At 32.8% G+C, this 18,086-nt stretch overlaps 1 protein-coding gene across 1 annotated transcript; it reads left to right on the forward strand.

The window, feature by feature from the left end:
• The first annotated feature begins 337 nt into the window (after window positions 1-337).
• LOC128214505 (neuropeptide SIFamide receptor-like) lies at window positions 338-17,559 on the forward strand. Its single transcript, XM_052921008.1, has 3 exons — window positions 338-674; window positions 15,236-15,335; window positions 16,794-17,559. Exons 1-3 carry the CDS (start codon window positions 338-340, stop codon window positions 17,557-17,559), a joined length of 1,203 nt encoding a protein of 400 aa, XP_052776968.1.
• Window positions 17,560-18,086: the final 527 nt, after the last annotated feature.

An 18,086-nucleotide genomic window follows, 5' to 3' on the forward strand; every position in this document is an offset into this window, starting at 1 on the left:
AGTGATACGATTTGATTTTCTGTCGTTTGAGTCAGAAAATTAAACTATTGTCTTCTCCGTGTTTTATATTGATGTTCCATGTGAGGATAAATCACCGTGGCACTTGTGAAATTGCATTTGGACATGATGGTTTTTCAGAGATTGGATTTTTCTGTCGTGGAAAATTGGCAAATCATTGTTTAAATTTATGAAATGAAATTGTTTTACAAAATAATACGTACATTATTTAACTAATATTTTAACCTTTAACAATTGAAGTTGAAACATGTAAAATATATTCATATTTTTTACTCAATTTTACGGATATATATCAATTGTGTGTAACAGTTGTGCAACCATGAGTAACCATTATAACATAAGCTACAATTTTCCGGCGTTGGATTCGACTGCGGAGTTCGACATAGGACAGCCAAACACCACACACCTGGCCGCCGAAGACGGTGAATATTTCCCCCTACTGCGACACCCTCTCTACATGATCATCATCTACTCGTTGGCCTACACAACCATCATGATCATCGCCATCGTCGGCAACCTCATGGTCGTCGCCGTCGTGTACCGCAGTCATAGCATGCACACCGTAATCAACTACTTCATCGTCAATCTGGCAATCGCTGACATTATGGTGGCGCTTATTTGTCTTCCCATGACACTGCTGTCTAATTTATACCATGGTAAGAGATAAGAGTAATTGGTTTCTGATCTTGGTATTGTTCTCTTGCATGTGTACAAAAGAAAAAAAATCACTTTTTCGAGGAAAAAACTGCCAAAGAATATACCTATTCCAATGCATTTACTACTGCTTTAATTACGGATTTATGGTTTAAGATAAATACTAGTTTAGTTTAACAGTTCAAGTTAACGTTAAATATACGTTTGTCTCTAATAATGTTTGTTTTGGCCTTTGCCATGTGCCTCCAACAGGGTTTATTCTTGAAATTTCGACTAAAGGGCATGTCCCGGCAGTTTTCATAGTATTATTGTTAAAAAAGTTTACAATTACAAAACGTTGTTGATAAATAAAATAAATTGTATATTTATCAGTATATCTCTAATACGTTTAATTGTTTTCCTTGTCCAGTAACTAACAGTCCTTAAATTCCAGTATTTCAAGTGGTATCTTGTGTCGCCTAATTTACACAGTTTCTGTTTAATTTATCTTTTTCCGCGTACATTTCCTTTAGATCAATGATTAAAGGTTATGTATTCAATAGAATTTCTATAACAAAGTACTTTATCTGACATGTGAATCATCAAGAATGCTCTTATCCGAGTAATTTGACAGCTTACTGTCTACATTCTTCTGTTTGTGCAATACTAATGAGGGTTTGAATTCCACGATTCCCGTTTTGAACATAAAATATATATTATATGTCGAGCTGTATTATTCATTAAGCTTCAAAAATACCCACTTTGTCTCGGATTACCCAACCATACTAAGAAAATTCCCAGATTCTTTCATTTTGAACTCTTTTGTCTGGAGAAATTGATGATCACGCAATATATGAATTGAAAATTGGAGGACAAAGTCGACAAAATTTGTTTTTTTATACAATTTGCGGTTGAAACGCATGATGATACCGTCTAGGAAAAAGTGATATTGCTAGCATGCATTAAAACGGCTTAAACATTAAAATAATGACCAATCCTTTTTTAATGTTTTGGTCATGTGACCGAATTCTTTTTGGTCCTAGCATGGACAAAGTAATGCATATTAGTTTCTATCTTCCAAAGCGTTTTTGATAAATAAAAGAAACAATGTACGTTGACAGTGGCTAATAACAAATAGATTAATCATGTTCACGAATAATTTGTTTGAAAAGAAATTGTTTGAAAAGAAATTTCAATATTAAGATAAAGTTTTCCGATATTCAAATATCGTATTTAAAAAAATAAATACACTTCTGAACAAATTGCCGGTTTCTCGATGTTCTTTTGGTCAATATATTTGGTGAAAATACAATATGGAATAGCGTCTATTGACACATGATTTAGAAAAACAAACTGTGTTGAATACGCAAGACAGACATATTTATTAAAAGAAGAGATCGGTTGTTTCTTCGTAAGGAAATACACATAGTAGCGGTAACAACATTTGCACGGCCAGTAAAAAAAGACTTACTAAGCACACCATGATCAAATGGCGTAAATAGTATATGGTGGAGAAGCAATCCTGGCACTGTCAGAAAAAGGTTTCTGAGCACACAACTACCGACTATCTTTATTGGTTAATATGGGGGTTGGGGGTAACATTTTTGGTACGGTCATCAAATTATTTGATCTTCTCCTACGTAGTTTGTGTTGGTGATTAAATATATCAATCAATTGATGCAGATTATTGTGAGCATGAGTGTAAACTTGTGTTTTGTATACCCGTTTATTCCCCTGCGATGGGCTCCAGTTTGATTCACTTGCAAATCGTTAGAATATAACACTCATTGAGGACATGTGAGCTGCATTTGTGTTACTTCATATTAACACTCTTATTCAAAATCAATATTGTTTGTGTGCTTTTTTATTAACAATTGATGTTATTGGTGTGACAAAAGAATCATGGTTTTTCAGTTCAAATTTATGAATAAGTTAAGCAATAACATAATAATCCCGCGAGACTATGACATCATGTTATGAGGAAAAGCCTATGCCCACCAAACTCAGAAAATATATTGCTGGAGTCCGCAGAAAAGGGGTTTCTCCAATCTAGTTTAAGTATATACTTTTAATGCGTGCCAACTCCATTTAAAACAAATTGATTGGAGAAATGTCAAGAAAAACAACTTAAAGCAAAATCTTGCATTAACATAGCAATAACGTTTTTATAAACACAAGGCTTTCATACATTTAGACGAAGACACCCATGTCAATGATGGCCTATATGAAATTGGACATTTATACAGACGATTAATATTATGGGGTATGGTATTTAGTGTCACACTTATGCAAATTATTAATATCTTCAGTGTTCAATGTTTTGTACTGTTATTTTCAATCGATAACTAACATCATTAAATGTGAAGAGCAAGACATCATTTATTCAATTGCATATTTACGCCCATTTATTTTAGTATTTCCCGGTCTATAAAAATAATATACATAATCTAATAAAACAGCCTTTCAATCTTCTAGGGCCTTCATTCGACCGACGCCAAGTTGCCGCCCGCGCTATTGAAGAGGTGAATTATTACTCGAGATTTTCAGTACAATTTATCAGAATGTCCATGAATGGTATAATAGTGTTATCTATTTCCTATAAAAAGCTGTCAATCCGAGCAGAATCGCTGTATTGGGGTATGTAAAGCTAATATATATGTTAACCTCAAAGCGATAAGAATACATCCATAGATAGTTTCTCCGAAGATTTTCAAAACAAAGTCATAAATTGAATTTATAGAAATAAACCAGACTTTTAGTTTTAAGGTGGGAAAATAATTTAAAAAAAAATAGGAAGTCGTATTTAATTTTCTAACTCGTAAATAACTTATTAATAAATATGATTTACATAGGATGAACAGAAATGGTAAATTCAGTAGACAAAAGGTTTTATAAACAAACCCATATCATTTGCCAAATGCAAGTAAATATATATTAATTTAGGAAATTGCTTGAATTAGCTTGATTTTATAAACAAAACATAGTTTATCATAATTAAAACCAATTTTCTGATTTTTCAGATTACACAATATATTATATCTTCCAAAACTAACAAAGTAAGCATAGAATAATCCGGTAATAAGGAAGTTGGGGTCAGCTTTTGATATTATACTTGTTGACAGCTTATTACAATTAGTGACTGATATCATTTCAGCGCAGTTCGTTGGTAACAGAAACATGCGTTTAATACATGCTTTTTAGATTTATCTGCAAAAAAATATGACATTTTACTGCTTGAAACAGCGAAAATATCAGTTTACCATTTTGAAAAGTTAGCCGGCTCTCACGTCGAAAATAAACATTCAGCGCCCGCAGGACTGGAACCAAATTTTATTTCCGAAACTACATGACGTCCGCATGATTTAAAATGTGTCGCGGTTTCCTTAAAAATGCATTAATTGCCATTTAAAAAAATGTTCGTTTCAGTGTAAGATCGCAATAACTTTGGTGCTTACTCGGAGAAAACATTGCGAATAACACTGAAACAAACACCTACCCTCTATGAATACAAATGTTACAAGTTCTGTCAGCTCTTCAATATCACTCGGAAATATAGTTTGTAAAAAGAACATTCTGAATTTGAATGTCTTCTTAAAACACAGCCTAAATTGTTGATATACACTTCGACGAAATTCTAATTGATCCAATAGTTTTTATCATATTTTAGGAAAATAATACTGAAAAAAACCCATATAGTTATAACCAAATATCAGTCTAATACAATTTATTCCTTTTATGTAAAACAAAACTTTGATCACGGGAACACACTTTATAGAGAGGGTTAGCATGGACACGCTTAAAACTAAAACTTAGAATTCAAATTTAATTTAGTCGAATTTAATTTCGTTTAAATGCTTTAATCTGCTGCGACAATTACAGCAATGTACCTTGTTCTGATCGATACAATGTATCTGTGGAAATACTGTCATGGAATGGCTGATGAATAACACGTATGAGGTCCCTGAGATTTCGTTGCAGCGGCTGGGCCTGCACCTTTGGCTTCAATAGGTCCTACAAATACTTGATCGGATTTAATTTCGACCTTTTGCAGGCCATTGGAGTGCTGGCACGTTGTTTTCTGCAAGCATAACTCGTGTGATTATAGCCGCGTGACATGGTGCGTTATCCTGTGCCAACATCATACCGTGATTGGCACGGTATAAGAACCGACCGAATGACGTCGTTTTGAAACTTCATCGCGTAAATGTCTCCTCGAATTGGTTCATAACATTCCCGTCTGAAGGGGGTGCCGACACAAATCATTATGACGGCTTGAGCGCGTTCTGCAATGCACGTTTTCGTCATATTAAATGTTTTTCATAAAGGACATTCCACGAATAATACATTCCTACCACCTACGACAACTACCATATACAAATGTCTTAGCATTATTTGGTATTCAAAGTCGTTTCTATTTTAAAATACACAAACCGATCATTCTTTTTGTTAGCACGTGACAGTATGTTCTCTCATATTGTGATAATCTTTTTAAAACTGATGTGGTAACTTAACCGTTTTTGAAAAACGTATTACTAAAAGTGCATCAGGATCCGAATAAAATGGCTGATAAGATAATAATTTTGATTAATTATCCTGTGCAATTAATTGCTTCCAAAACAGGAACAAAAGTTTTCTGAAAGCGTCTTTGTCCGTGCTATTTCCAGAGAGTATTTAAAACCTTCTATCGAACGCTGAAATAAAACAGACCGTAATCATTTACATAAAAGAGGAATTGACAAATGTCACGACGCTGCTTTAGACGACAACAAAATTAAATTTGTACTAAGTATGTCCGTATTTATTACTACGCGTTTCCTTTTGTTGGCTTCTTTCTTAATTATGCGGAATTAAAAGTAAATTACGTATTGCTTCATATATCGGTCAAACATTACTGCGACCTTCTAATAAACGTACAAATCGTTAAAGAATTAATTGATACAATAAAATTAACTTCTTATCATACGGACGTCCAATATCCTGAATTTGAAGCGATTTCCATGTTTGGTGTAATTCACAATGCCATATAAAATTCTTATGGAAGATACTCCTGTTACATGAGAGTTATGTGCCTTGTACACCTTACAGATCTTATTATGCTTGTGTGAATACCCTCCTGGGAAGTACAATTAGGTGATAATCATTGTGATATCCATTCTATGAATATTCATAAGGCAGTGAGAGGCCAATTTTGATCAAGTACAGTGGTTGCATTTTTATCACTGATTGATATTTGCATGACAAAACAAAGACTTAACAAGTTCCATGCGAGGATAACCATAATTTCTATTTTCATGATTTTTTCCGTTGCTTTGACATATATTCCTTGCAAGATCGGTAATATATTTATATAATCCATTAATACAACGCATTGACTTTACTTCTTTTCCAGTTCCAAATGTATTGTGTTCTTTGGTATTGATGTTTCGGTTGCAAATTGCCTTTCTAAGCATTCAGACGCGTCAACCTTATTTTCCCAAAACAACGATGGCATTAACATTTATTAAGCAGATGCTATCAACTACGTTTACGTGGAAAAACATTAATTATAGCATTATTTTGTGTGTGTCCATTAAGTTTTTGTAAATTTTGATAACTTTAAGATAGATCTATTAAAGATGTAATATTCTATCCATCTAATTGATCGTATTTACCAGCGATGAATTTGTAAGAAACCTAAGTAAGAAAGTGTAAAGGTTATGAAGGTTATGAATAAATCATACCACCTATATTTTCTCATTAAGTTTAAATTTCATGCACTAAACGTACTCAGAGAAAAGAAAAATGATATCAGAATTACATGCTTTAAAAATAAATGGATTAACAGAAATACAAAAGTAGCCACGGTTTAATCGTGCCAAAGTTGGAAGAACTCGGAATTCATCCTTGACAATTCGATTTCCACTTCGCATCAAGCAAAATAAGAGGAAATCAAAGCCTTTCCATTTTTAGAGAAATGGTAAAGTGCCCGTCAGTAAAAGCAAGATGAAACAGAATATAGATTCATGGCTTACGACCATCATTCACTAATTGGTTGAGGGAATAACACTTAAATGTTTTTATTCCTGTTGTGAACCGTCGAAGATCAGGTTTTATAAGGGTACGGGCGACTTTTCCAGTAACTTAACAAAAAAGATTAATGCTATTAAAGTTCTGAACAATCGGTTGACAGTTTTGTAGCAAATGGCTGTCATGAGGTTATTGTTATTTACGACAGTTACTCGGCTGCTATTTACTGTGTGCCTCTGCACTACCCGTGAAGTGTTTTATGTTCGACAGGTATTTACGAACAAACAAAAGTTTATGCATTGCATGCCATTTATCTCCTTAACTTAAAGATGCACTTTTACTCCCAAATAAGATTTAACACATTTAAGACACCAAAAAGGATTAACCATTGTCGAAAACAATGGTGCTTATGAAGGAAACCGAGTTTAATTTGAAGTAATGTACAGTAAAACACGACAATGCTTCCTTATGAGACAATAGCAGATCGCAGTAATTTTTTTGGCATTCACCAATTATGTAATATTTTTGCGTTTTTAGCTATTAAATACACGGTTGTAATATTGTTATTAGTAATTATTACGTTTCACAAATGCATTATTAAGTAAGGAGTTAAAGGTTTATCACTCAAAATTGATGTGTGTTATACATGTGTATGTACTGAATTTGAATAAGAGTGTCACTTTAACTATTTGTATGTCATTCATTGTTTTAAAAGTATAATAACATTTGTATTACATATACTATAATTGCATATTTGAAGTTTGCCTTGATGACGCAGAAACATCAGGTCAACGTTTGTGTTTATAGATATGTCCCATTTGTTCTGATTTTTTATTTTTTCTGACACTTAAACTGTTTTTGTTTTTTGTTTTCAATGTTATGTAGATGAAGCATCTTTACGTTTGCCTTGTTTGCATATTTAAGATGGATTTTGATTGTCGATGTGAAGTCAGCACAAACCAAATAATGTAATACTGTTTTGGTGATATTATTACAAACAAAAACTTAGGAATAGTTGCCATGTTACAAATCGTATTACTAGTGTACATTCAGTCATTCATTTCAAATAAATGGAGTTTTATCAGTGAAATAACAATAGTGAATGATTCAATTTAAACAGAAGATTGACAAAATCGACTTTTAGAATTCCTTTTGAATTTTGTTCTTACTTCACTATCATTTAAACTGAGTTCCGAACTTTTGAAACAGCAATTTATGTCAAATGTAAATTATTTTAATATCTTAAAACAGATTCCTCATGTGTGAATAAAGTTGTTTTGGAAATAAACATGTAACTGTATATAAGGGAATTTGTAAACCTTTTATCACAGAAATTTGAAGGTTCGGTTCGAACAATCCCTTTTTTACAAATTTATTACAAACAAAAACAAAATATCGAACATAAAGACTTTCTTATAACATTTATTGGATAGTCTTTCAAACTCTCTTCCATCGTAATTCATTTTTCCCGGAAGCTGCACAAAACGATTTACTGAAAAATAAATTAAATACCCCACCATCAGAATCACGTCAAATGTCGTCAACGAAGCATGGTCTTCCCTCTTCATCTGGAAAACAACCCGTCCTTGAGAGATTCAGACTGATTCTGATGTGATCTAGTGATTAAATACCCATGTATCATGAAACGAACGAACGGGAAATTGTGAACGATGTATTTTGGTTAATGCGTTTATGGACATTTAAACAAATGTATTTCGTGCAATTGTTTTTATTATGAATATATTAAATGCATTCAAACCTTGCGTGATAGGCGTCCACCGGGTAGCTTAGGTCTGTAAAAAGTGGGTATTTAGGAATGAAATTGAAATGCAAATACAATTCCGAAAAGAAGCATAAGAATGTATTTTACTTCATTCGTGATCATAGACAAAACTTTTTTTTGTATGATAATCATAAACTTAAATACGGTCTAACACTAAACTCAACAAATATTCTCTATGCAATAACTGTCATTTATGGCATTCTCGTCTTTGCATATAAATATTATACTTTTACTAATTCGATCTCATATATAGACGATGTTATGGTGGCCAGTTTTATGACGTCCTGTCACGTCAAGTTCGTAGGGACGGAAGCATGATTATGCTAAACCTGGATAATTCCGTTAGTTTTGAGTAAAATTTCGTCACTGAACTAATCATTACGGTATTAAAAAAACAACAGTTGCGTGATATAGATTGGGTAGTTTGGATAGGCATTAAATAAAAGTAGTTCTCTATGGCATTCTATACTAAGCATATTTATATTTTATTACGACCTGTTAAATCGAATAAAAATAGTTATTTTTGCATTCCATTAAGCCTTATTATAGTGAATCTTTCCTGTTTAATCTGATGAAAGACAAGACACTAGTATTTATTTAAGGCATCCAACAAAGCGTATCTTTATTCAGACTCTGATAACAATATAAAACCACATTCCTTGAAATTGCATCAGCAATCCCGATGCAATCAAATTAGATTTCATTTAAATTGGAATGTAAGTTACATCTCAAATACCGTTCAGTTATTTCAAATACATTCAGGATTAAATCATCAAGTTTCTCTGCTATCGTGAAAAGTGAGGTTATTGAATTCTATTTCTATATTCAGATGTAAAGGTTATGTCTAAAACGTGTTCATTTTACGTTTGTCTTTGAACGATTGTATGGTCTTTGAGTTTGTTGATAGCAATTCAAAAGACAGTCGGTAAGAATAGTTTCAATCATAGGCAATTGCTATTGTTAAGTTACGGAGAGTCGCTGATGGTCTTACTCATTCGTCTGTAGGATGAGTCGTAATATTGTTGAATGATAATTGTGTAATGTATGAATGTATCAAATATCTATAAAAGAATCACTGTTTTGGACTGATCCTTTCATATTCACAACTTACATATATAAAGTTATATTGTATACTTTGAGACATAACACTATTTCAGTTTACAAAGGAATCCATTTTGATAACCTAAAACACTTGAATAGCTGATTTCACCGAGAGCTGTTGTTCGAAAATAGCAATCGGTTTAAAAATAAACCTGAAAGTACAAACTTCTAAACGGCCATGTTGCATTTATGCATTGTCAATTTAGTTGATATAATGTCGATGTATCCTAAGGCATATATCACTTTTATATACAAAACGTACAACACAATTGTTTTGTTCCAATACGTTTTTGGTTAATGTGAAATCTGAGCGATATACCACTTAACGATAATAATTTAATTACAACATTTGTTTCAAACCAACACATGGCTTCTAATGTCGGTGAAACAACGCTTCCAATGATGGTTGCAGGAATCGAACAAATACCAAAGGACTAATTGATACAATAAAATTAATGCCATATGCTTGCGTTTTCCCGGTATCCGCCGCGAGTTTCATGTTTGGTGTTAATTAGCAATGTCATATAACGTGTCCTTAAGACGATATTCCCTTGATAAGAGGTTACATGGAGTAATGATGGATATAACATTTTGATCCCTTGTTTACTTCATAGATAGGCGAAAGTGGCACCAACGTTTTTTTATGATTGAGGGAAAACGTTCTTGCGAAGTACAATGGGGTGGTTCTATGTTCTATGAATATTCATTATACCGTAACAGGAAAAATGCGATCATAGACCACTGACCTCATCTATATCACTGATCTGTATTTGCATGAGAAAAACAATTCCATGTCAAAATTATCATACTTTCGATTAGCGATGAAATTTTGCTGCAATAGGCACAACCTTTATTAGCGTTGATATTTTCTATTCAATTGCCTTATTTTCTATAAACGATTATTTTTCTTCCGTTGTTCTATGTTATTAACATACTTAAAGCCAGTTCAGTTATCTAAGTATTCACCAATATTTGTGTTGTATAGTCATTAAAGACTTGGTGTTTTCTAAAAACACTAATGACACTATTGACACAATTGCACTTTAAACATATAATTCGTATATTACATGATACATTTAATATATGTTTCTGCTAAGTGTTTTCCAGATCCACTAATAACATCACATAATTGGGATTCATTTCGATTATAGTTTCCTCGATTAAAACTGTTTTCAAATAATTAATTAATGTGTTTTTGTGTCTTTTATGTTTACAAAAACAGTTTTCCAAGGATGGTAGCTTGTAACAGTATGATGATATGTTTATATGGATAGGCTGATCACTAATGATAATCTGTGTTTTTAGACTATTTCGTTCTTGTTTATTTCATAGCTCTAGAAGCTTGATGCAATAAACAAAGACCTCTGAATGTTGGTACTGGACATGCCAATATTATAAATATTGAAGTGATAATTAAAGGGTGAGAAACTATTTATTAATATCAACTAATTTGATAAAAAGAAGTACAAACCCCTTGAACAGTATAAAATGATCATACCGCCTGCATTTATTCTTCGAGTTTATATTTTAAGCCCTGTACAATAATCTGAGGAAGCATTGATTGCCTTCGAAATTAAAGAAGGATTACCACAAATACAAGTAGCGACCGTCCAATAATGTCATAGTTTGAAGAACTCGGAAATTATCCTTGACAGCTGGATTTCTAGTGCACAGCAGGCAATAAAAGAAAATCACGGTCAATCATCTTTCAGAGAAATGGTGAAGTGCCCCTCAATAAAAGCAAGATTAAACCGAATATTGTTTGACGGCTTACGAACAATATTCCTTTATAGTTTGAAAAAAAAAGCAATAAATCGATTATTCCTGATGTGACCCTGTGACTTACATCAGGTTTTGTAAGGGAACGACGTAAAATTCGTGTTGTTAGCCGAAGGTCGTACCCTTTATTTGTTTTGATTAGTTACAACGGATAAACTATAGAATATTTCAACTCTCATTTTTTCATTTTTCGGACCTTAAAACTGTGCATTTTGATTATAGATCAATGATATTCATGCTTTCCTCTTTTGCCTAAATATGTCCTAATTTGAAAACCCAGAGCATGCGTTGACCAGAATATTTCAAAATTTGTTCTCTATATCACATTTTAGGTTAAGAAAGAACAGTCAGTCGGGGTCTGATGTATTTATCTTTTAAGTGTGATCGATGATTATATCAGTTATGTTGTCATAAAAGCAATATTTATCTCCGGTTTCGATAATAACTTTAATTTATACACAAACAGGCAGTTCTGACAATTTAATATGCATCTTAAAAATGTACTTAACCTGTTTAATCGCATAGAAGTAGTTTATATTTTATACATTGAACGAGAAGAAACATATTCCTATCATAATACTACGTATATTTTCATATTTCTGTTAATGTAAAAACTAATGTTTTATGGCTTAAACCGATACTAACTGTACTCTGTATCAAAAGCGGGTAGTTATTCAGATAGTGATTCCGGGTTAAAAGATATTACATCTATAAAATATCATAAAAACAAGAAATATTACCATCTAATGTTATTTTGTATTAGCTCCGTACAAAACAATTAAATACCCATTGTTGTCCTTTGTGTACACCATAAATTGGCGTAAATGGCACCAAGGATTAGGTGATAATCATTCCGATACCTATTCTATGAATATTCCTTAGCATTCTACCAGAATTATTTCATTCAGGTTTAGTAACCGCAGTTATACCACTATCCTAACTATACCATGACACTTTGGTTTGCCACGTTTGTTTACTGCAATGGTTATCCTTTTATTAGGGACGATATTTTATTACATTTGGCATAACCTTTATAAGCGATTTATTTTACTGCAATAAGCAAAAATTCTGGTAGCGATAATTTGTTGTTGTAAGTAGCATTAATTGATTTTTTGTCGAGCTTGCAATGAAAACTACATATTGATAAAGGAGCATTCTGTTCAAGTTATGTTTGTTTTATATCCATTTAATAGTAGGAAAGGTTTGGTACTCGACTTACCATTGTAGTTAATATCGATTTAAAGATATAATTCGAGGATATTTATGTCATCACATACTTGATAAAACGTTCACTCTTTTCGACCACTATATGATATTCATACCGCATGCATTTGTTTTCAAGCACTGAGCTATCATCTGAGGAAAGACAGACAATATAACCATTGCATGCGAAATAAATCAAGGATTAACACAAAATGCAAGTAGCCATCGTCCAATAATGCCATAGCTGGGAGAACTCGGAAATCATCCTTGACAGGTGGATTTTCACTGCACAGCAGACGATATAAGGATAATCACAGGCTTATCATTTTTAGATGAATGGTATAGTGCGTTTCAATAAAAGCAAGAAAAAAATCGAATACACATTGACGGCCTATGACCACTAATTGTAACAGGGAATAACACTTAAATGGTTTAATTTCTGTTCTGACCCAGTTGTGTTCCGGTTTCATAAGGGAGAAAGCGAAGTAAATGTATTTTGTTAGCCAAGGATTGAATTATATTTTACTTTTTTGTTGTAACAATTTTTTTGTCAACTACTGAAAATACATACAAAAAATATCTTTTGGTTCTGAAAGAACAGATGGTAGAACGAAGTGTAAGGTATTGGTACTTTAACCAAGATTATAAAAATGATACAAGTAGTTATTTTTGTTTGGCAAGCTAATGTACCTTTTCGCTTTATCTTACCTATTCGTTGGGATGAAATACTGACCAGGGACATTACTTTTTGCATTTTAAAAGCGCATTTATTTTCAGTCTCTACCAACACTGTGAAATTATGTTCCCTTAAAGTTGCATCATGAACTTGTGTGAAATTCAGTAAGATTTCATTAAGATTGGGATGAAAGTTTGATCTAAAAACCGTTCAATTATGTCACATACTTTTAGGATTTAATTGAATTCCTTCCATATTTGATTACGTTTAATGCCTTCGCCACCAAGACGTTCTGGCAAACTGTTAAAATCTTCTAATCAAGAAACCTTCTGATGACAAAAAATGTCAGAAGGTATCACTCAGTCGCTGAAAGATGAGTTTGTTGAACTTCGCTCTGTGATGTATATGTTATGAAAAACATTACGCTTACATTTATCCTTGGAAACTAATAACTTTTTTATGAATTAAGGCCATACATTTTTTTTCATTTACATCAACGTTTATGATAAAAACGTTTACAGTAATGGTGTAAATTAGAAAATACTTCATTTCAGAAAAATGTTACGTAAACTTTCTCTAAAATAAGCAACCATATGTTTGACTGGGCAAGTGTTATTGGTTAGCACCGCATTCTGTCCACAGTCTTAAATCAATAGATAGTTGACGTTTATCGGAAGGGCAAAACGGTTCAGGTTTTTCGGTTGGGTTAAGTGTAGATATGTTTCAATGATAGCCTGATTGATATACTGCTGTTTACATCTTATGCCGATATATGTATAAGTGTTCGCATTTAAAATGAGTATTGATGATACGAAAACCCTCAACATTGTGGTCGTAAAATGCTCCATGTGGCACTGCGAACCTAAGAAAACCCGCCATTTTGTACATTTTTACCTTTTACCTTTGCGCCAGTTTGCAATTCCACCTCCTGTTTAAAAATCCTTTTTGATATATTTGTATCAAAGTTGTTGTTTAACCACATCGTCTCGCAAAAACGTTAATGTGCTAACAACATTTGATTCACATATTCGTATCAGCAAGCAAATACCTTTGGTGACAACCAATTTGTATGGGTTCATTAAGCATCACAATTTGACATTTAGGTCGATGACGCTATCAGAGAACTAGCTTATATTATGGTCAGATTCCTAAAGTGTACTTAGATCCATGTCTTAGAACAAATGAGTGTGTCAGGCGTACATGGTAATCGTATATTGGGTTCATTAACCCTACAGAGTATAATCATTATTCAACTGAAACTCTTACTGATATGGTAACGATTTTCTGTGATGAATATACTTTTATAAAGTTACATCATTTGATCGGTCACTAAGACACATAAAGGCAGTGCTCATAAGATCCACTGATCTCTCTATATCAATGGAAATTTTAACCACACGCGTTAATGAAATGAAATAATAAAAACAAACTGAAAGGAGAGTGTGGAGAGTGTGATTTAATTTTGCGAACACTATTCACAATGTCATTCTTTATAATAACACTAGTTTAACACAATTTTCCAATATAAAGATTTGGCTTTCCAGTTCCCTTTGAAAACATCCGCGTCTATCAGCAATAAAACCCATTATTACATTCCTCACACTCTAGTAAATTTCCTAAGTGTATTCTCAATGGGAATAACGTGTGTGGGCTTAAATGATTTGGCGATAACGTTTTCTTTTCTTCGTACGACATTTATCCTTTGTTTTTCTATATTCTTGTCATTAATTGTCTTTGGAACCGTTACCATAGTTTTGCCTAATGGAAGACGTCATTCATTAAAAACAGAGAAAAACAAATATGTCAACCAACGTTAAACAGTCTCACTAAGCAGAAGGCATACTTGTCAATTGTAAGGAATTTATAACAATCAAAAAGTAAAGAAGAAAAATATTTGAACGTTATTTTTTCGCTCATGTACCTTTACATGAACATTCAGGTAAAATAATAGTTTCAATAACAAATTCAATATATGTGTTAATATGTGGTACAATACTGAATACGTCTCTAAATCTGATTTGTTTTCCTTATTTCAGAGTGGCATTTCGGCTGGTTTATGTGTAAAGCTACACCGTACCTGCAAGGCGTGTCTGTCTGTGCGTCCGTTAATACCCTGGCAGCAATTGCAGTTGACAGGTAAGAGAGACTGGCATCAACTCCACTAACTATTTGATTATTAGCTTTCATATTGATAGCAGAATACTCTCAGACAATAATAAAACTATACTCAGCAAGAAAGATAATTTATATTTAAAGATGCACTCTTACTCCCAAATAAAATTTACCACAATTAATAATATTGTTTAATTATTCCAAAAAGGATAAATAAATGTCGAGAACAATGGTTCTTCTGGGATATCGAGTTTAATTTTAAGTAAATGAGCATATAACACGGTATTTGCTAACTTATGAGAGTACAGTAGACCAAAGTAAATCTTTTAGCATTTACCAATCATTTACTATATTTGCACTTTCTGCTATTAAATAAAAGGTTACACTATTGTTATAAGTGATTAAAAAATTTCCATTAATGCATTATTTAGTAAGTAATTAAAGGTTTGTCATTCAAAATTGATATTTGTTATACATGTGTATGTATTGATTTTGAATAAGAGTGCCCTTTAAGTTCAATATATGTTTTAAAATTCATGTTCATGAATATAAACAATAAAAACGTTTCCCTATCCACTGAGTTTGAAAATCTTGTAGTAAATAACCTAAATAATGCACAAACGAGGATAAATAACTTATTTTGATACGTGTCTGATCCTAATTGTTGGCCGTACACTTTGACTGTTATTGTGTCGGTCAATGTGATTTTATAAGAAGTATTCGTTGACTTATCGTACTAATTGAGTCGTCAGTGTCTTAAATAATATATTTTTAGGAAAAACCGTTATTCATTACTTCATAACCAGCACACAGTTTTTAATGAAAATGATATAACTCATCTACCTTTTTATTTCGATTCATTAGAACCAAAATTAACAAGTACCGATAATGTTATAGACAAATGAACGTTAAATATGTTGTGTTTGAATATTGCTGTCGTTATCGAATTCGTGTGAATTTGTTTCCATCGTTAATTTGATTTCTTGGTAGTATTTGACACAGACTTGAAATGACGTAGACATTTCAATTTCTTGACAATGGAATATAATAAATTTATAGTTGGGATGACAAAATTACATATTTCACAAGACATAATCACAAGGGACAATTTAGGGAAGAATCAGAATGACGACGAGAACGTATATTCCGTCTATTAGATAATTACCTTGACGCAAATGGTTTATCTTTAATCACAATGTTGACAGTTTTTCTGAGATTTAAGTGTCAAGAATAAAGTTTTTATCCGCTTCTTGAGACTTTCATGTGTAATCTCCAGTAAAACAACGTGGACAACACTTGTCAATTTCATGGTTGTAATTTTAAAGTAACAGAATCTTTACCAATGGGTGATTTACAAATACACGTTGTTAAGCACGAATTCATATTTATATAATTACTTTTATAATATCTGAGATTTTCTTTTTGATGAAATTTGGACAATTTTTGAACGATTTTAAATCATTTTTACGTCTCTGTTTTCAGATATCTCGCTATTTGTCACTACATGGGAGTGAAAATCAGTAAGAAGACTTGCAAGATCATAATATTGTGTATATGGATAGTTGCCACTAGTATAATGATTCCCTGGGCGATTTATTACCAAATTGGTAGCTACACAACAAAAGTGCAGACGCTTGTATTATGCGGTGAAACGTGGCCTAATGGTGGAAAAGGCCAGCGATCCTACTTCTTAGGAGCCATCTTCCTGTGTTGCTATTCAGTGCCACTTGTCCTAATTGTTGCATGCTATTTCTTGATTGCCGTACGGGTCTGGAGACGAAGAGCCCCCGGTGAAAAAATTTCCTCTTCAACTGGTGTACAAAAGTCAAAGGTTAAAGTCGTAAAAATGTTGTGCATCGTAGTTATTCTCTTTGCCTTCTCTTGGTTACCATTATACGTAATCAGGCTGAAATCATTCTACGGGTCTTCGAGTGACAAGGACACCGAAAGGATTATTCTAGATATAATCAATCCTATAGCACAATGGCTTGGAGCGTCAAACAGTGGTATGAATCCGATAATTTATTGCTTCTTTAGCAAGCGCTACAGGCGCGGCTTTAAAGATACATTCACCGCATGCTGGAAGACTCGCAGTAATAGAATGCAGCGGCGAAATCTGGAGAGTGCCATGGCGGCCCAGACATACACGAACGGAACATTAAAGCACCGTCAGTCGTATATGTACACTCGGGCTAGCTCCGATCATAGCCTCTCGTTGGATTCGAATAAAGTTACTTCATACGTTTGATAGACACCTCCTAGTCTGTTTCTTTATATTAATCTAAACTTAATCTGTGCTTTACTGTTGTATTGATCCAGCAGTAAATAATTATGTAGATATTCATTTGAGTAAGACATATTGCTTTTTAAACACATAGTTTCCTGTTTCGTAACCTTTATTGTTTGAAGTACACACACTTTTGATGTTAGTCCAACCCTGGATGTATCTTTAAGCTGACACATATGGAAATTGGTAAAAGTGGGAGAATTATAATTTTGGTAGATTGCAAAAATATTCAAATTTGTATTGTATTCTCTTCATTTAATGGCTTGCGATAAATGATGATGCTCCGATCCTAGCACGAAAATGTGAAGTGAAACAGAAAAAAATAATTGTTATTAAAAAAGAATGAATAATGCAATAGAACCATCATTTTATGCTCATTTTTTATTTTAAAAAGAGCCATCCAATCATATCGGCACTAATGCTTTGCTAGTATGTTATTACAAGGGGTTTGTAACCTTTTTTGTAATTAACTTTAAAATGAAATTTGA

The sequence above is a fragment of the Mya arenaria genome, chromosome 2 (genome assembly GCF_026914265.1).
Source record: "Mya arenaria isolate MELC-2E11 chromosome 2, ASM2691426v1".
NCBI lineage: Eukaryota > Metazoa > Mollusca > Bivalvia > Myida > Myidae > Mya > Mya arenaria.

Coding starts and splice junctions, on each gene's coding strand:
- LOC128214505 (XM_052921008.1), top strand. CDS start 338: ATGAGTAACCATTATAACATAAGCTACAATTTTCCGGCGTTGGATTCG. Junction 675..15,235: donor GCTGTCTAATTTATACCATG/GTAAGAGATAAG, acceptor TCCTTATTTCAG/AGTGGCATTTCGGCTGGTTT. Junction 15,336..16,793: donor GCAGCAATTGCAGTTGACAG/GTAAGAGAGACT, acceptor CTCTGTTTTCAG/ATATCTCGCTATTTGTCACT.